General features: G+C 37.3%; 1 protein-coding gene across 3 annotated transcripts in view; it reads right to left on the bottom strand.

Annotated features, from left to right (window-relative positions):
• Positions 1–477: 477 nt before the first annotated feature.
• Positions 478–20,758, bottom strand: part of RAB28 (RAB28, member RAS oncogene family) — a 96,858-nt gene continuing 76,577 nt past the window's right edge. Inside the window, exons 5-7 of one of the 3 annotated variants that reach the window (XM_050948067.1) lie at positions 12,227–12,330; positions 9,740–9,817; positions 478–1,140 (exon numbers count right to left, since the gene is read on the bottom strand). In XM_050948067.1, the coding sequence (XP_050804024.1) occupies positions 1,048–1,140; positions 9,740–9,817; positions 12,227–12,330 (275 nt within the window). In that variant the 3' untranslated portion in view covers positions 478–1,047. The other 2 variants (XM_050948065.1, XM_050948068.1) reach the window with 2 other exon arrangements.

Raw genomic sequence — 20,758 nt, 5'->3', positions numbered from 1 at the left:
TCTCACCTCTTTCTTGGGCTTCCCATTCAGATTTGCCCCAGAGTACACTATGTCTGAAAGAGACTCTCCAGAAATAAGTAATATTCATTGGAGCAGAGAAGAACTTTGTTGGTCACAGAGAGGATAAGACTGAGTGACTTAACTTTTTATTTGTGGCTTTTACTCTGAACTGTATTGGCAAGAATTGCTGTTGAGACTGGGTTATAGGGAAAGAAAAAAGTGCCAGGCCAAACCCAATCCACCCCATCTGGCCAAGGAGCATAACATCCCTGGAGGTTATGAACCAACTGAAAATGACTGATCCTAATACATCACTCATCATAAACAGTCCAAACTGCTGATAGAGGTTCATCCAAATTCATGAACACATACATGCATTACATCTAACACAAGAAAGTACATTGATATGGTACACTACTATTCATTAGTGGCATCTTGCAAGTAGCAATGTGGACAATTTGGGTCCTTAAAAAAAAGTATGTTCTTATTATAGCTTTATTTCAAGGACTGTTTCTCATTAGATACAGTTTATACATTTTTTGCACTATATAACAATGGAATATCTTCCAAATTATTCCTACATAAAATATATTACTGGTTCAAATGCTAATCTGACAATAGCATCTCCAAGTTACATTTTGCTGAGTGTCAGTTTAGATCACAGGAAAAAAAAGACAAAATGCCTTGGCAAAATACCTTACAGCAGTAATGCCTTTAAAACTATTTTGAATACAGGAATTCTAATCCAATTTTACCGCAACATCAATCAAAAAGATAGTAGGGCATAAGTATACACAGTTACACTGCTTTATGGGAATATAATTCAGAAATATATCTTAATTTTTCAAAGTGTGTGGTCCACTGTTTGAATTTAGGCCAATAAAACAAAATGCCTGCTGCTTTTCAACACACAATGGCATAGCAAGTTTTCGAAACCTCTAACTGCACTACAGTGATGGTCACTGTTCCAACAAAGTTCCTGGCAACCTCTAGGCCTGTTCAAGGGAAGAAAGGCTGCCAATGGTATCAATACAAAGGAAAATATGTTCACTGAATTGCACACATTGAGCTTCTAGGAGGGTTAACAGTTCTTGCCACAGGCTCTTGACTGTAGTTTACAATATCTGCCTTCACCACCCTCTGTCATAAAAGAAAACACAGTGATTATCAAGATATCAGAAGCAGATGTTGTTCAAAGTGCTACTAAAAACATTTAACATGGCAATTATTTTAACGAAACCTAGAACACAGATGTGTTACTATGAAATATGTTTGTGCTAATAAAGAATCAGTACGAACAGACATATACTGTAGTACTCTCTTACTGGAAATTATGCAGAAAGACCTGTCTAGGTGTTCAGTCTCATTATAAATATTGATTTCTTGGTACTAGATGGAAAAAGAGTGCCTTGGTTGCTAAGTTTTCATGACAATTTTGTAAGGCTGCCGTATGTATTAACATAACTCGCTTTACAATCATTAAACAGTATTTTCTTTCATGAGACAAGTTTTTTGTATTAAGTGTTGATGGTGGATAATAATAAAAAAGTATCTGTTTAATAAGAATACTGTATGTGGTATTTTTGAATAACAGTCTATTGCTTAACTGGAAATTATTTTATATATTGTTAGCATGAAATGGAAATTTTTCACTCTTGCTGCCCTCATAGGAAATTAAAAACCAAAACAAGATTCTGAGTTAACAAAATGACATTTCAGCAAAGTTGTAATAGGTAGAAAATGTAAGGAGCAAAACAAATATAAAATCTAGATATCTCCCATATTATGTACTTCACACATCTATTAGTCAATCTATTCTTTAAAAACTTAATAAACTTTTGATGGGGGTTCTTTGGTGTATTTTGTATGTTGTGTAACCCTTGTACTTTACAAAGAATTTCTAAACGGATCTCATTCTGTATTTGTACACTAAAGATTCAAACCACATTAGCATTTTATCCGAGATTATATCTGTACAAAATCAGTTTCAGTTTGCTATCAGCATGTTTGCCATTAGTAATAACTTCTACCAAACCACTAATGAACTACCTAAAACTTTAACTTTTGAACTTCATCCCATTTTAACTGGCCCATAAGCTTTATTTTTGGATTACTATTGAGGACATGTAACCAGTTAAGACATAAACATGAAACGAGCGTACTCAGTTTTCAAATCTGGACAACAAATCTAGAGTACCCGATTCCATGTGTAGTGCTCAAATAAGGAATCAGGTGTTCATTTTGTGCTGCTGTGTGTCAATTTGACTACCCAGCTTTGAAAACTGTCCCCAAAATATTAATACATGATATTATTACAGAGCTGCTAGGAATTAATCAGTATTTGAAATTTGATTTAATCTGTGTAAATATTGTGAAGTGATATACAACATAGCTTCACTGTTAATAGACATACAGTACAGAACATTTGAGAGTGGTATTCATGGTCATACTTACTACTTCATGGAAAAGCAAAGTAATAAAAAAACACATTGATTTTTACCATGATACCTGAACTATTGCACTGAACAGATTTTACTCTGACAGTTGGCAGTGCTGTAGTGTTGGTTATCTTCTTCAGGATACTTCACTAGTTCTGCCCTGACAACATGCTGTCAACCACATGTCAATATAATGGACAAATAGCAAGGAGGAGAATGAAAAACAAAAAGAAGAAAATGGAGAGACAGATCAATAGCTGAAAAGAAGGAATGAATGACACAAATGACAGCACAAAAGCAAAAACAATTAACCAAAACAAAAATGCATTTCTCTCCAGGCCCTGTGCTGAATAACAGACAGAGATATGCCTAGCAGGAAGTTTTATAGCTGGAGTTGGAATAGCTTCTCAGATTCATCATCAATCATGCCCTCTCCCACAACCAACACAAAATAATCAGTTTAAGCAACCAATAAAAATGTTTTGCAGCTCAGACATGAAAAGGGATTGAAAAAAAACGTGGGGAGGGGAGAAGAGGACAGACTCTTTCTTTGCCTCTAATCAATGTAAATGCTACATAGATCCACTTCTATTCACAATTATAACAACTGTATTAAAGATATGCATGTATCATTCCCACTACATAATTGTCGTACAATTCCAATGTGATAAACATAAAACCTCACATCCAAATGCTTTGTTAGTACATGTTTTACTTTCCAACTCTTCTTAATCACTTGCAAGTTTTGCTGAAGCAATCTTTCGGTGAAGTGACTGGGACATACAACTTGCAAAAGTAGAAGGGATGTGCATATCTGCATTTTATGGTTGAATTCCAATGACTCCAAATGAAGATTTCACCCAGGATTAATAAAAAAATTCCTTCAACGTTCTTTGCCAAATATTTGCTTTTAGCAAAAGCAATCAATCCTGTGCCCAAACCTCTCTTATACTTTACAAAAAAAGTAATTAAAGAGTCTTCAGAATAAAAAATATTTATGCTTACGGGAGAAAAATATAAATACACAAATCAAACAGTCATACAAAATAGCAGGGGGAACCTAGAACAGCAATTCTATGGACTGCATCTACTGTCCGATTATTTCAGTTCTTATAATTGAAATATATATGTTTGTTACAAGTGAGGCACAAATGGGGGGGAAACAATTTTATATTTCTAAAGGAAACATCATTTAATATGGACACGAATATATAAACATCGTTTGCTGAAGATAACCTTTGTAAATAAAGCATATATGTAAAACAAGCAATAGTAATTGAACTAGACAGTAGACTGTTTAGATTTATTAGCTGCTGAAGTACTCTGCTTAAGTTTTAATTGATCAACTTCATATCTTATCTGGTGGACAAGAGTCATGATTTACTAGACTTCTGGCCTGATGTTATCAAGGGAAGGGTTGCCAAATCCCATGTAAGGCGCTAGTAGGGGTTCAGGATTAAACAGTGTTATCTGACCTCACAGGACCTAATTTCTTCATACCAAGCTCTATGCTAGACTGAAGAAAAAGGATCCTTGCAATCAGTAAGCAATTAATTGTTCCCACAAATGTTGGTTTAAATCCCATCGTGTAAACATAGCTAGGTTAGTGACCCATGTTTAAGTCACTTTGTGGCAGGAGACTGACTAACATAAATGACTTGGATTTTCTAAAGGAATTTCAGCTAAATAAGAAGAGAAGAAACAGCATGCAACATTTTTCCTGCTAGCTTCACACCCATTACACACACATTATGCATTCTGAGACATCTCTATATTAGATTGGAAGTATTATCCAAGGCTCCAGTTTCTATCAACAATCAGATCCACATGTTTGTTTATTTGGTGCAGGTGCTCAGAATTCCAGACCTTACTTAATGCCAAATACTTTATTGTAGCGGGCTGGCACACTAGCACTACCATGCTAAATTGGCATTTAGTTCAAGAGAAAAACATATATTACTTAGAAAAATGTTAATTCTTGCCAATGCCCAGAAACAAAGTTGTACCTCATGCAGTTTCTATACTATGACTGGAAGTAAAAAAATATTGAAAGAAAAACATTTAATTAGTAAAGGAGCCATTTCCTTAAGTTTCAACAGCCCCTTGTGTTTTAAAAGAGTGAGGAATTTGAGGGCTGAAAATAAGATGTAATGTGTAAATTCTTTGTTTTGGAACTCTTTCACCTTGAAAACATGCTCCAAGCTCCAGTCTTATGTAAATAGCTATCTACTTTTGTTTTATCTGGTCATTGACTGGCTATGGGTTTGGTTAGGAGGCACCAGGTTCTAAAAGACTGCACTTGTACCCAGTAAAGTCAACAAAAGTTTTGCTGTTGACTTTAATAGGACCAAGAGCTCCCTCCATCATGGCACAAGTGTTTTATATGGCTAACCTAAGCCTTCAAAACTTGTGTCAAGTCCTGCAAAATCATGACATTGGCTTAGAAACTATGATTTTAAAAAAAAAGCATTTGGAGTTGCTTTTATTTACCTTCTGGATGCACTGGAGTCACATTTTGAGGTTTTTATCCATAATCATAAGGGTAAGAAACTTTTTTTTAATGAAAGCTGATATTCTTGTGCATAAAATCATGGAAGTCAGCAATGTTATTTTTGTAAAGTGTACACTTAGTGTTAAGTAATCAGACAACTTTTCAGACCTCATGATTCTGTTTTGCTTTGTGTTCCTCAGACACACAGCTTCTTCACTTTTGGTGGTTATCCGAGTTCAATGTTGGGCTCGATATATGCAGTTACAACAGAGAGTGGATCTATTACATTTTTAAAAAAATAATCTCAATCTCTCTGAGAGTCAGAATGATAGGAAAGCAGCAATTCCACTCTATTGCTTTTTTTAGCAATGTACCTAAGTAGGTATTCCACTCATTGGACTAATTCCAAAGGCATCATTCCAGTATTTAAAACAATGCACATTTTTAAAAATAGAACCCAGCTCGGATCTTTGTTTAAAAATTCAAATAGTAGTAGTATCTGTGTTTCTATACAGGCAAACCACTTCCACCAGATGCTGCTTGAATCTGAGTGTTTCAGAAACTTTAATGAATGTATTCTCACAACTCTTTTGTGAAATACGGAAGTTTCATACTCATTTAAAGATGGAGATATGAAGGAGATTAAGGGACTTGCCCAAAGTCACACGGGAAATCTGTGGTAGACCATGAAGAGAATCTACAGCTCCTGAATCTCATTCCAGTGCCTTAGCATCCAGATCATTTTTCTTCCCTGGCAAGAGCCCAGATCCATGCTTCTAGAAAATATGAAGCCACATACTGTCCCTTGAGAGTTTTCCAGTACAGGGACTAGGAAATCTACAATTTTCCTCTTATGAAATTCCCTTCCAATTCTTTTGTGAACACAAGGTTGAGGCTTGTCCCTTCCCCACTCCAATCTTGTGTAGCAGCCAGAGTATTCTGGCTCCTAGACCCACAGATTTCAAGATACCAGTGGGAGGCACGAGCCTCAACACAGCTCCCAAGGCTCCTCTCTTACTTTCTTCATATGGACCCCACTGATGCTTATCTAAGAAAACAACCATCAATGAGAGTTATAATATTAGCAAGAATTGCTGTTGACCTAATGTAGGTGGAAGCCTTGCCAGATCCAGCAAGTGCTCTAGAGCTCTTACCCCTCAACTCCGCTCCCAAAGTCATAACACCACATAGTTTGTAATGTCTTGAAATCATGGGAAAATACAGTGGAGCTGCTGCTCTATTTACTTCAGGGCTTTGCCTCCCCTCTACCTTGGGTTCATACTGGAAGGTAGTATGTGGACCATGGTCAATGTTTAACTTATAGTTATGAGACTCACGTACGCTGTTACTTCTGCCATTTACCTCGTTCTGCCTGACCAATCCAAGACAGGTTGCTGAGCCATTTATTTTCCGAATATAATAGATAAGAAAAGTAGCTGAAATTTACATTATAAACCATCTTTGTCTGAAACTATAAGTTCCAATGAATTGGCCAGAAGAATTACAAACCATAAATATAATACTGAGGTAGGAAAAGGCCTTTGTAAGGTTGATCTCGGTCCAAAATAGCAAACTATGCATGCATGGGTTTGCATTATGTACAGGTCTTCAGAATATCTGATGGGCTTATTTTAGAAATCTACATTTTATATAATATTTGGCTCATTTCTCATATCTTTTTTAATTTGCAATGTTTTAGGATTTATTTCATAGTTCTAGGCAAAGTGAATTCACACTTAGACTATCAAAAAAGTAGGAATATATTGCTGCTTTTGGTACTGCTGTGCGCAGATCTGAGATAAGAATGGTGTTTCAATGTTGTAGAGTTAAAGAATAACTGATTTCCAATCTAAAGTATTATTTATACACAAATCATTATGCAACTTAGGGCTTGTCTACATTACCCGCTGGGTCGACAGGCAGTGATCGATCCAGCAGGGGTTGATTTATTGTGTCTAATCTAGACATGATAAATCGACCGCCGAGTGCGCTCCCATTGACACTGGTACTCCACCAGGGCGAGAGGCACAGGCGGAGTCAACAGGAGAGTGTCAGCCATCAACTTACCGCAGTGAAGACACCACGGAAAGTAGATCTAAGTACATTGACTTCAGCTAAGTTATTCACATAGCTGAAGTTGCATAACTTAGATCGATTTCCACCCACAGTGTAGACCAGGCCAAAGAAAAGCAAATAGAACGCACCTCTCTCTCTCTCACTCTCTCTCTCTCTATATATATTATATATAAAGACAAAAGGACATAGTTCTGATCTTTTCTATTTTTGTGTAGCATACACACAAAAGTTTTTCATAGCTGTTCTGCTTTGCTTGTTAGGTGTGTACTGCACAATATATTTTGCTCTTCTATTGTTAAAAAAATTTCTAGCTATATATTTCAACACAGATTGTAAATTGCCTTAGGGAAAGACTTATTTTCTTATTATATGATTAGAAAATAGATTTATTGTATATTTAAGCAAACTAGAGAGCATGCTGTTCATAAAAGGGTAAATTTTTAATAAACATAATTTACTGCATTTTTTTGATTTTTTTAAATAACTACTAACTCAACAGTGGCCAACAATGCAGCCCCTTGAACTGCTTGAAGAGACTGCTTTGAGTATAAGAAGTAAATTAAAAATATATGTATTATAATCTCATAACATCATGATACTATAAAAGTTAAACTCTGTATTTTAATCCTTATTTTCAGTGGTTTATGAAACTGTGTGTGCAAAATCCTTTTGGGTTGGATGTTTGTGCACAGAGTCAACCTGAAAGGGAAATTATTTTTTTAAAATGGAATTTAGAAAAAATAGGAATGTTCTTAATGAGAGGATTGACATTCTTTTAAACGTTTTTCTCCTAAACAGTTTTCCTTCATTAATGTGAACTAACTGCTTTTCCTATTCCAGGGACAAAAAATGGAAAAAAATATATTTTTTTCTCAATTAATGCTATTGTGTATGTGACAAACATAGAACGACACAAAATGTTCACCGTATTTTTTAAATACAGTCATAGCCCAAAAGGGGCCTGCAGCAGCTGAACTATGTGCTCATACAGAAGTCACCATAGTCACATCCCTAGCTATCAATTTAGGAGTGTGGACAAGGGCTTCCTTAGGAGATCAAGCTCACAACTGTTGCTGAGATCTATTCTCTCACTCTCAGTCCCTATTGAAATTAGAGGAAACAGAAGACAATCCCCCACGTGATTGGAGAATGTCACTAAGATCAAATTGTCCAAATGTGAAACACATCTAGTGTTAGTTCTTGATGGGCTTTTTTGCCACCAAAATTCTCCTGTTGTGTCCGATACACCAGTAATTAATTAATAGGACTAGCTACAAAACACAGCACTGAGGAATCTAACACACAGAGAAGCTGAATGCAATGAGATAGTTTAACACTGAAATATCTTTAAATGAAGATTTTTTGGGATTGGTACTTCCAGGAAGCTAATTAAAAATGCATATCACAAACCCTTCATAAGGAATAAGTAACAATTTCTTCACAGCCATTTGAACATGATGGGCTTGATTCTCACCTGATATAAATCAGTGTCACATTAATAGAACTATGATGATTTACTGAATTCAGTAAAACTATGCTATACCTAGCACAGCACATGTCCCCTGGGGTTAGGGTTGAAACCGCTGAGGTACAGAAGACCAGGACACCTTGGATGATCCTGAACACACAAAAAGGGACAGCTGGCAGTTTAGACTGAGCACCCTTACGGAGTTCCCTCAAAAAAGGGATGATCCGGGGAAAACCTGGACAGGTGGCAATCCTACCTAGGGTGCCAGTACAACTGAGTTGCCTAATGCATTGGCATTAGAGGCTTTGGTGCCAAAACTCCAACCACTCCCCATCCACCCACCTGTGTAGGGTGGGGAGTAGTTACTTGGAAGAGGCTGCTTTTCCTTCTTTGGGATGGGCAGTCAACACAGAGGCAAAAAGGAAAAATTTGTGCCCCCTCACTTCATTGTGGAGTACAAAGAATGAACCAAAATCTGGCCTTAACATACTGTTCTATATGGATGAGTTTTTTCTAACTGTGTGAACCACATGCAAGATCTTTTTCCACTTTAACAAAATATTGTTTACAATTATGTAAATGTGCAACATTTATATCCATATAAATTTATACTCTCTATTTCTTTTTTTAAACCTATAACTCTCTAAAATAAATTTTATTAAAAAAAAGTACAGAGCTACTAATAAGGACATAAGTGCCATATAATCATACCTAGTGTTTAATTAAAGCATATGTACAATTGACAATGTCTCTGTTTCTATATATCTATAACTATATACCTATATCTATATCTAATTAAACCCTCCAAGTTTGTTTCTGCTTTTGGATTTCTCAGTGTGTTCTGACTTGTGTTTTTGAGGACTGGAATTGTATGTTTTTGTACCATGTAAAGTACTGAGCACACTGTAAATGCAATTAGTTTGTCAGGCACCATAATTTAAAGATACAATAAAATTATATATAGGTATATAAACACACACTTGAATGTATATAATATAGTTATGCTATTTTTAACCAGAAAAAGCTTTTGAAATTTTTTTTTTCTAATTTAGTAGGACACAAATTTTGTAAGTTTAAAATGTTTTTAAACTACACATATATAAGGAATGAACATATATGGAAGGCAGTAATAGAAGCATACAACTGACTCAAGCACAAATGGGATGCAACTTACCTTGAACTAAAATTTATTATTCATTTGTATTCAGATTTTTTTTTAAACACCAAGAAAATATCTAATAAAAGCAAGGTATGCAGGACAATCACCTGTGATTGTTCCATTTCTGCTTTGTTTAATTTGATGCCAAGGATGTCAGCAGTAATTCTCTGAAAACACAGGAAGACCTACATAAAAAAATAGAGCGTAAATGATTAAAAACAGACATCCTCAAGTTACTTTTAAATACATCAAACCTTTCCTGAACTGTAAACAATGAGATATGCATAAATATGACCTGTGCAAAACAGATCTGAAAATAACTTCATCTGGTAAATTCAATGCTGTTTAAAATAATTCAGCAATGATATAAGGGAACGAACAGCATGCTGGATTGTTAGGCAACACTTTTACTTTGTCTCCAGAGACTAAAGTTTAAACAAGCGCTTATACAAAACCCCTTTCAAATATGATGGTTAGTGCTGCAAAATATGAATACGGGTATTCACTAATGTTTGCTTGAAAAATATTCTACCAGTGTATTGTGCAGCAGAAATGTGGGTTTCTGTACCTCAGAACAATAGGGTTTAGCATATAGACCACTGGGGCCCCTATCCTGCATATGATTAGTTCCCCACTTAAAGTTAGGCACATGTGTAAGTGTTTGCAAGACAGTGTCTTAAATCCATAATGGCTTTTAAGAAATAGCATTATCTCATTAACAACATGCTGCATTTAAAATATGTGGCAGCCTGGCACTGAATCCGACTTGGACAATAAAACAAGACGGACATGTTGCATAAAACCCCTTTTAAAAAGTTAAACTTTCCCTTGACAGACACTTGGGCTGAGCCTATGCTACAATATTATATTTTTTGTCCTTGAATTGGTTGGATACAACCAGTTAAAGAACTGAATCACATCCACACAGAGTCGGTTTAAAAGTCCTTGCACTTTTGCCCTGCAACAAGAGATCTCTGATCTATACCATTTAATTCGCAATGGTCTGTGGATATCTACTGCCAGTTCCCAGCACAGCTCCCAGAAGGAATGGATTCTAGGAGATTTGGAAAGTCCTCTGTTCTGCTGTGGGACAGTAGCAAAAGAATTAGTAAAAATATTTCAGCCAGTGCATATCTACACTGACATTAAAATGGGTAATACTGAACACTTTTAGACTGAATACACTCACCCAGAAGATTTAAGAATGGAGTAGAAGCTTTCATTTTAACATTATAAGTAGCTGCTCACAAGAGAACTAGGTACTTCCGAGTAATATTTCTTTTACGTTCAAGTATCCGTATGTTTCTCAACAGGAAGTTAAAAAACTCAAAGAAACTCTATGAAACACTTCCATAATGTGGGGATCAGTGAAAAAGAAAACTAGAAAAGCTCTTTCACAGATTTCAACATTAACAATATCAATTACAAAAAAAAAAAAAGAACTGTTAATTTGCTCATCACTGAAAATATATCAAATCAGTTTGAAAAGGAGATGCTGACTATTTGAAAAAGAACATATTATAGAATGTACCTACTATAGTGAGTATGGCATTAAAATTGCAAAATGTTTAGTTTTATTTATTCTAAAACAAAAAAAGTTACACTTAAAAAAATTAACTAAATCTGACAAAGTGCTTGGAGCACAGACTTTTATACAAAATTTTTTGAGAACCAGGTTTTATGGCCAATTTAGAAACCCCTGATAATCTGTGTTTATAACAGAAATGTTGATAGTCATAACTTAACCTCTATCAGAAACCTATAAGATTAATTTTTGAATTTTATTATAATTTTATGTTCTTTGAATAAGAATCTTAAACCACAATATTTAATTACTCCATTTTTAAAACAATTCATTTTGTACATTAAAAAGTATTTTTTATTATTCAATGATCTAGCCAGGGTAGTAAATCATTTATTAAATATGATGACTTCCACTAAGGAGACAGTGAGATTGTTTTTATGGCTTTTCATGCCCACTGCCATAACATCAAGGTGTGTAACAAAAGTTAAACACAACAGTATATTTATTTAAACTGCCTGTTATAGCTAGCACAAAAGTCCTTCCTGTCTCATCTAACCAACCACACTAGCCCTATTATGGTTCACAGTCAAATAATGAACCAAAAATGCATTTTAACTGTGTTCTGAAGACAAGTAAATTGAGCTTCAATGAACAACCAGAGGGAGTGTATCCGTTGGCTAGGGACCCTCTACTGAAAATACTGTCTTCAGACCTCAAGACAATACTCCTAGAGATTAGACTGGCAGCGAAGAGAGATTCAGCTCACCACAGCTGTCATGCTATGCACGGAAGACAAAGAGGCAGTGTGCAAGGTAGCCAGATATCAAACCATTTATAGAGTAGAGCCAATATGTGGAATTTCAAAGCAGATGAGACGTCACTGTAATTAACAAAGCATCATTATAACATACTATACCAATGATCTACTCCGCTAAGCAAGCAAGTGCACTCTGCAGTGACTAGAAGTTCTGGATTGCTTGATAGTTGGAGTGCAGTGAAATTACCACATCACATTCCAGAGTTACAGTTTTCAAAAAAAAATTATAATTATTTGATTTGTCTTACTTACAGAATCACCTGTCTTGGCTGACACAAAATGGCTACTGAAACCATTTTCCTGGCAAAATCGTTGGTGTTTGTCAGTTTTCACTGTTCGCATGTGCTCCAAATCAACTATAAAAAGGTTCAAAGGAGAAATTACTATAATGGAGCCCATTTATTTAGATAACTGTCTCAGCAGTTATTCCTTGAAAATATTTACAACAGATACAATCTTTCCTTCATACAAATGAAAACCTTTTGTTTTTATAATTATTTGCTAAAGGAAAAATAACCCATTACTTGAAATTTCTATGTGTACATGTAAAAATAAATTACAATAAAAATTGAACTGTGAAATGCAATAAACTCATTTAAAAATTAAGGCCAAATTCCATGCTCAGGCGCATACATGCAGTTCCCGTTGTCTCTATTAAGAGCCATGTATGTTAGTCTGAGGGTAAAACTAAGCCCCAAATATTCTGCATGCAAATGTGATATACTATGAAAATTCTAATGTTTTTCAAATACTGTTGCAAAATAAAGGTAAAGTTTACAGATACATGTCTGCTTCCATATAGTTTGCTTCCAAATTAAAAATGTAAATGAGTTATAAAGAATGTTAATACAAAGTGGTACAGCAAAAATGTCTGTTACATTAAAATCCACTAAAATCACACTGAATAAATATTAACAAATGTATTTGGGCATAAGCTTTTGTGGGCTAAAATCCACTTCATGAGATGCATGCATATATATCTTCCTACTGTATTTTCCACTGCATGCATCTCATGAAGTGGGTTTTAGCCCACGAAAGCTTATGCCCAAATAAATTTGTTAGTCTCTATGGTTCTACAAGTATTTCTCGTTCTTTTTGCTAAAATAGACTAACATGGCTACCACTCTGAAACCTGAATAAATATTGACATTCATTTATTTGTAAGTAGAGTTTTCAATTCTACAAAGATATACTTCAGAAAGCTGTATTAAACAACATAAAAATACATATTTTAAGAGAGGTGTGCATTATTTTCATTTTCCCCATTATATAATTCTTGGAAGTAGAGCAAAGCTGTTAAATAATATGTTTCATTGAAATGCACTGGGTGCTTAAAACACAATATGGAACTCAAGTCTTGTACAAGTTTTATTGTGTACATTCCAATTTCTCCAAATTTGATCCTAGGATTACTGGAAGCTATATTGAACAGTTTCTCTTTTTATTGCACTACAGCCCCTATAAGGGTGTTGACTCAATGCCGTCAAATTATAAGGCAAATATATTCACAAGGATTTAAGGACAACTAGGCTCTTTGAGTCAATATAGGAAAAAAAAAACTTAAACTGATTTCCTGAGGAAGGGACCCAACTGACTTGTAAAAACTTGTAAATTTGCAAATCTAGTAACTCTGCATAATAGTGTCATTTGACTATCAACTGAAAATTTTTTCGCATACTACATAAAAGGCTTTATTTAAAAATGATATTGGAGGTGTTTAATTTGTAGACTCTGGAGATTTTTTCTGCAAGATTTTTGATCTAACAGGAGATTCCTATACCCCATTTATACAGCTTACCTTGGTTAATGTGGAGCTTTTTGCCACATGTTGCTTTTCCTTATACATCACTGAGGCCTTGTTTACAAGCCCAGGCCTAAAATCGTCCATCTACCACAGGCATTAATTTGTGGAGGACTAAAATACTAAGCTATTAACAGTTATGTTTATAGTACTGGTTTATCATAATATTGAAGCTAGAATACTTATTTAACAAAAAAAATAGAACAAATACAGTTAAGTCTCAAATGAAGTCAATAACCAATTTAAAAAAAAAACACATAGACAGCTAATATAGCAACTGCCTTTTTTTTCTCTTGAAAAGAACATCTACTACAAGAGGTGGCTTGTGCCAAGAAAACTGTTAGATGGAAAATATAGAATATTTTCTTTCACTATTCTTAGTCTTCACATTTTAGATGTAACGTAGCTGTGTGGGAGGGAACTACACCATCATACCTGGTGGAGAACTTTTTTTTTTTTGGGGGGGGGGGGAAGGGGAGGGAGAAAGGATTTTGTTTATTTTAATTCAATCTTAATGGGCCAAATTTTTAGAGGGGCCTCAGCCCAGCCTCCAATTTTATTTTATTATATTTCTTTAAATGTATTATTAAAAGTGTATATCCAAATGCTATGCACCTGTACAAATACTGAACACACAAGAAAAATTTGCTTAATACATTGACTCTGCCACTGATGCCATTTAAACCGGCCAGTGACTCCCAGAAGAGTGATAAGCACTCTCTCCACGCAAAAATATTAGAGAATAGAGAAGTGCCACAGCATGCTTTGACAAATTCAGGATCTGTTGGTCCAAGGGAAGAAATTCCGAAGTCAGTGGCAGCCCCTTCACAAAAATTGCCCTGCAGCAGCCCTTTCTCTCTTTTAAACCAGGAGAGCTCAGTTCAAGCAGCTCCACTGATTGCAACTGCCATGGTATCCATCAGAGAGAAGTTTCTCAGGTAGCCAAGGCCAAGTCATTTAGGCCTCAGTTCAGCAAGGTACTTCTATATTGGTTTTTACTTAGTTTAATCAGGAAACGTAAGGTATTGGGTAAGGGGTCGAAGGCCTTGATCCAGCACGGTTCTTAAGCACAGGCCTAACTTTAAGCACACAAGTAGTCCCACTTCATCACCACTTTAAAATCTATGCTATGTGAAAGCCAATGCAGATCGTAGGGCAAGGATGTAACATACTATCTGCATAAAGCTTAATTTCAGTATAAGAATGGTACTGTAGGTGGCTTGATATGAAGGTTAAGATACCATATGGCTTTGTGCCCAGAATGAAAAATAGAACAATATAAACTACATCTCAGATTAGACAAATGAGAAAGAGGAAGGTTAACAGAGGAAGAACATGGGGAAGGAGGAGGAAAGGGGTATGTCTGTTACAGAGAGAACAAATGGGAAAGCAGTGCCTACAGTGAGATCCATAATAGGAGGTCACTAGCAACCAGTAAGCAATGTAACTGACTTAGCATAACATAACATGTTGAAAAAAAAAAAGGCAGTAACTAGAACTATTATTATTTATCTTCCTTTGAATAATCCTCCAGCAGGTACTGGCCTGCTTCTTATTCAGATACAGAAGTGAAGGTGCAATGGAGGGGCCCAATAATTTCAAAGCAGAAGTCTACCCAATAATGAATTTAATATCTCTGGTACATAATTTTGTGCAAACATAATTACATATTCGTACACTTGGCTATTATGCCAGCCATGAATCATGGAAAACCCAAACCATGTTATTATCCAGCTTACTCTCCCTAATCTTTCTAGCTGCTAGTTGTATTTTCTCTTTGTCTTGGAAGAAGCAACTTCAATGGTGTTCCCAGTGTGATCTATCAATTACAATATTACCATTGAGTATGTTCACATCCATTTTGAGATATACAAGATTAAAAAAAGGCCACAGGTTCAAATCTTTCCGAGCCCTCCAGAATTCCAATTAACTGCAGATTATCTTTGGTTCTCTCTCTCTCTTTCTCATGTATTGAATTTCTTTTTTTCCATTTTATGTACCTAATGGGTAGCATGACACTATCATCCATAGCTGTGAAGGCTGGCTAATCCATACAGTTAATCCAGGTAGATAAAACACTGAGTAAGTGTATCCGAAGTCACTGAAATGAAATTATTAAAGCAGGAAGAAGATAGCACCTAACTGCAACATGTTCAGTGACAAGTTAAGAGACAAGATCAGATGGTGGCCACATCTCCACGGTGAGAGGAGAGGGGTGGGAAATGGATCCCTGAAGCCAGAGAAGAGTTTGTGGCTACTACCAAGGACAGTTTTAATCTGTGATGCATTCCACACTGTTCATGGAGGTAACTATCCATAACTAACTATTTGCTCATTTACTGTCTCATTCTATGCCCACCGGTTGGAATGTACTGAAGAAGTAAGATTGTTACATTAACAACCAAAATTACATTCGCTCTACAAAAGATCTGATTCCACACCAAGTTATTTAAGAATGTATTATGGCAGTCACTGATTCTGTAAATAGAAATTACTTGTTCTCTCATGATACGGACAATTTTCTAGTCAGTACAGTAACTCCTCACTTGACGTTGTAGTTATGTTCCTGAAAATGTGACTTTAAGTGAAATGATATTAAGCGAATCCAATTTCCCCATAAGAATTAATGTAAATGGGGGAATTAGGTTCCAGGGAAATGTTTTTTTGCCAGACAAAAGGCATTATATACATTTTAAACAAGCAATTTAATACAGGTACTGCACTATAGTTAGAAGGTGCCCCTGCCTTACCCTACACAGGCACAGCCCACTGGCATTGGATATGAGGCAGGCAAGGAGGCTAAAGGTGCTGTAGGCAAGGAGAAGCACATTGTGCACCAGCGGCAGCTTCCCCCTACTCTGCAAGCACCAGGGGTGGGGGGGGTGGGGCTCAACCCTCAGCCCACCTACTTCCCCCCTTCCCTCAAACCCCCATCCTTGACTTGCCTCTTCTCTCCCCCACCTCCTCCCCCTTTACTTCCCAAGCTGCGTCCTCGCTCCTCCCTCCTCCCTTCTAAATGCCACAAGCCAGCTGATTGCCCCGGGCACAAGGCAGGGGAGAGAGGGGGAGCCTGCATGCAGAGTCCTTGCTCCCCCCCCTTCCCTGGGGCAATCAGCTGATTGCCACATTTGGGTGGCAGGAAAGGGAGGGGTAGGCTGCGCGCTGAATCCTCGCTCCTCCCCCCTCCCTTCTGCCCCCAAAATGCCACAAGCCAGCTGATTGCCGCAGGCAGGTGGCAGAGGAGGGAGAGGGGAGGCGTGCTGAGTCCTTGCTCCTCCTCCTCCCTCCTGCCCGGGGCAATCAGCTGGCTTGTGGCGTTCAGGAGGCAGGGGAAGGAGGGGGAGCCTGCGTGCCGAGTTCTTGTTTCTCCCCCCTCTCTCCTGCCCCCAAAACACCGCAAGCCAGCTGATTGCCATGGGCAGGAGGCAGGGGAGGAAGAGGAAGACACTGATCTGCACGGTCTGCCAGCGGGCAGGAGGTGCTGGGTGGGGGGCATAGGGAGGCTGCCAACTGTGGAGAGAGCAGACAGCCAAACAACGTAAGAGTGGAGCATTGCACAACTTTAAATGAGCATGTTCCCTAAGTGATCAGCAACATAACAACAAAACATTAACTGGGACGACAAAGTGAGGAGTTACTGTACCAAGCACAGGATAGCCTACTGAATTGGTGGGGTTGGGGGAAGCAGCAGACATGTTATACCTTTATTTTAGTAAGGCTTTTGACATGGTCCATTATTACATTCTCATACGCAAACTAAAGAAATGTAGTCTAAATGAAATTACTATAAGATGTGTGCTGGTACTAGTCAATATGTGTATTAATGACTTGGATAGTGGACTGGAGAGTAGTCTTACAAAATCTGCAGATGACACCAAGCTGGGAGGGGTTGCAAACACTTTGGAGGCCAGGTTTGGAATTCAAAATACCCTAGACAAACTGGAGAATTGGTCTGAAATCAACAAGATGAAATTCCATAAAGACAGGTGCAAAGTACTATTCTTCAGAAGGAAAAAATCAAATGAACAACTACAAAATGTGGAATAAGTAGGTATGTGGTAATACTGCTGAAGAGATCTAGCAGTTATAGTGGATCACAAATTGAATATGAGTCAACAGTCAGATGCAATTTTGAAACAGACTAATAATTCTGGGGTGCATTAACAGGAATGTTGTATCTAAGACATGGGAGATAAAAGTCTTGCACTACTTGGCAAAGGTGAGGCCTCAGCTTGAGTATCATGTCCACTTCTGAGGGCTATACTTTAGGAAAGATGTGGACAAACTAAAGAGAGTCTAGAGGAGAACACCAAAAATGATCAAAGGTTTAGAACATCTGACCTATGAGGAAAGATTAAAAAACTGAGCACATTTCATCCTGAGAAAAGAAGGCTGAGGGGAAACCTGAATACAGTCTTCAAACATGTTAAGGGCTGTTATAAGGAGGATGGTGATCAACTGTTCTCCATGTCCCCTGAAAGCAAGACAAGAAGTAATGAGCTTAATCTGCAGCAAAGGCGATTTAGGTTAGGTATTAGGAAAATCTTTTTAACTACACAGGTAGTTAAGTTCTGGAATAGGCTTCCAAGGGAAATTGTGGAATCTCTGTCACTGGAAGTTTTAAGAACAGGTTGGACAAACCCACCTCTGAGGAATGATCTAGGTTTACTTGGTTCTGCCTCAGTGCAGGAGGCTGGACTTGATGACCTTCCAAGGTCCCTTTCAACCCTACATTTTTGTCTTCAAAACTCCTTTTGTGTGTTACTACTCAGCATAATGGAAGAAGTACCCCGTCATACTGGAAACCATTATTCCTAAGTGCCTGCTGTGAAATATTTCCTATTTGGGGGAATAACTATGCTTGCTTGCTCCTACATCATACAGTGATAGATGAACTAAAAGTATTTTCAGACAGATAATTTCTTAAAACGTATAATAGGAAGACGGAATTCAAGCAATACTTCTGAATTTTCATATACAAAGATGCAGGAGTGGTGCCAGAGTTTCTGGCACCCTAGGCAGAATTCGGGGGGGGGGGAGGCGGCATTTTGTGCACTCCCCACGGGGCGCGCGGGAGCTTCCGGTTCCACTCCCATCGCGCCGCCGAAGAAGGACAGTCCGTCAAAATGCCGCAGGCGACAGCGGCAGTCATTGAGCTGCTCAATTACCTGCCGCTGTTTTCCGCGGCACGTCGGCAGAAGGTCCTTCTTCGACGGCGCGATGGGAGTGGAACCAGAAGCTCCCGTGCACCCCATGGGGAGTGCACAAAATGCCACCCCCCGAATCCTGGAGCCTTAGGCCTAGGGTTGCCTAATGGAAGCACCAGCCCTGCAAAGATGATATTTTGCTGTGCAAAAGCCATGTTATTCGCACACAAGGAATGGCTTACCTGCTCTAGAAGAGCAATTCAGTCCAAAGTTTCAACTAAAAACTTGCTAGAATAAATAACACTATATCTGCATTTTGAGGAATGGGAAACTCTAGTTCAGATTAAATCAGATGGCATATGGACTTCGAAAATGAAGTAAACAGAACAAGACTTTTGTTTAAATATCTTTTCAAGTTATAGTTGACAGGAACAGACTGCATAAATGGGTTACGCACAGGGCTGGTCTTGACCTGAATAAGGTATGTATATTAACACTACTTATGCAGCCTATTGGACGTAGGCACCCATTTGGAGGTCCGCTATAATCTGTGAGCAAGCTTCAGCCAGAATTTGGCCCAGAATTCTTTATCTTGAGAGTGTATCTTTCTTTGAATTAATAGCAACAGAGACAGCGCAGATGACTGGCTAGTTATGCTCCCTTATCATGGTGAAGATATTGGCTCAGAAATGATTCAAAATGAAAAGTAACAACTGCTAAATTACCAATACCACTTCTTGAAACACCTAGGCTTCCTTTTATCAGAGGGGTAGCCGTGTTAGTTCTGATCTCAACTGATGCTACTTAACTTGGGAGACTTGAGAAGATCACAACTTTGGGTTGTAGGTGATGAACTACATCTAAATCTTCCTCCAAAATATTGCGGTTTGTCACATTTATTTGCAGTGAAAAGGTTGAAAAGCAATGCAGAACCTCAAAAAGTAAAGGAAAGCAGAGTAGAGAATATATTATACATATAGTACGTATCACACAAGAGTATGAAAAATACTGAGCAAAAACAAGTTAACAGAGTATTTTCTCAGTCATCACAGCATTGCTTTATAAGTGCAATTAGGAATAAGCCACAGTAATTTTCTATTAATAGGTTAAATCAAGTTAGGTGCATTGGTACAGGCAAACACTGGTAAATGTCAGATGAACCGCAAAAAGACCTGTGCAATCTCCAGAGCGCCTCAGTCTTGATCGAATCCTTCTGCTATTTCCGCCTTGAGCCTCTCCCAAGCACAGGCTTCCAGCTGCATTAAAATCAGCCATAGCTTTGTGATGCGGACACCAGAAACTAAACTGATCCTAAACTCATTTTGTTTGCACCATTTAGGTGGCAACCCCAATATACCAAAATAAAAAAAACTTGCAGCAGACCAGTTACCAACTGTCTTTCATTTACATTCCAATCCACTGTAAACATGCAAAAATCTAATAATCAGAACAGTTTAATTAGCTCTAGCCCATTGATTTCAAAAAAATAAAACAGGGACTAATTTTACTAGCTTAGCAGAAGTTGATTTCAACAAATCCAGTAGGGACATGTTTATTGTCTCAAAATAAGACTTAGTAATAAAACCTGTTTAATGTAATAGAGCTGTAACAAAGCTAGTAACTACTGTGACAGGCCAATAAGTGCCAAAAGATGTTTTATTGGGCAATCAGTAAAATACTGTATGTTATGGTAAAGATATTTCAAAAATAGTCATCTCACGGCTGATAAATGACAAGTTCTGAGAATAACAGTAACAACTCAAAAAACCTACAAAAACCAATAATTACACATACTTTCAAATGGCTCTATGCCAGAGAGAGAAGCAATTATGCAGA

This window comes from Gopherus flavomarginatus, chromosome 3, assembly GCF_025201925.1.
Source record: "Gopherus flavomarginatus isolate rGopFla2 chromosome 3, rGopFla2.mat.asm, whole genome shotgun sequence".
NCBI classification, from domain to species: Eukaryota; Metazoa; Chordata; order Testudines; family Testudinidae; genus Gopherus; species Gopherus flavomarginatus.
This window is presented reverse-complemented; position numbering and strand designations above follow the sequence as displayed.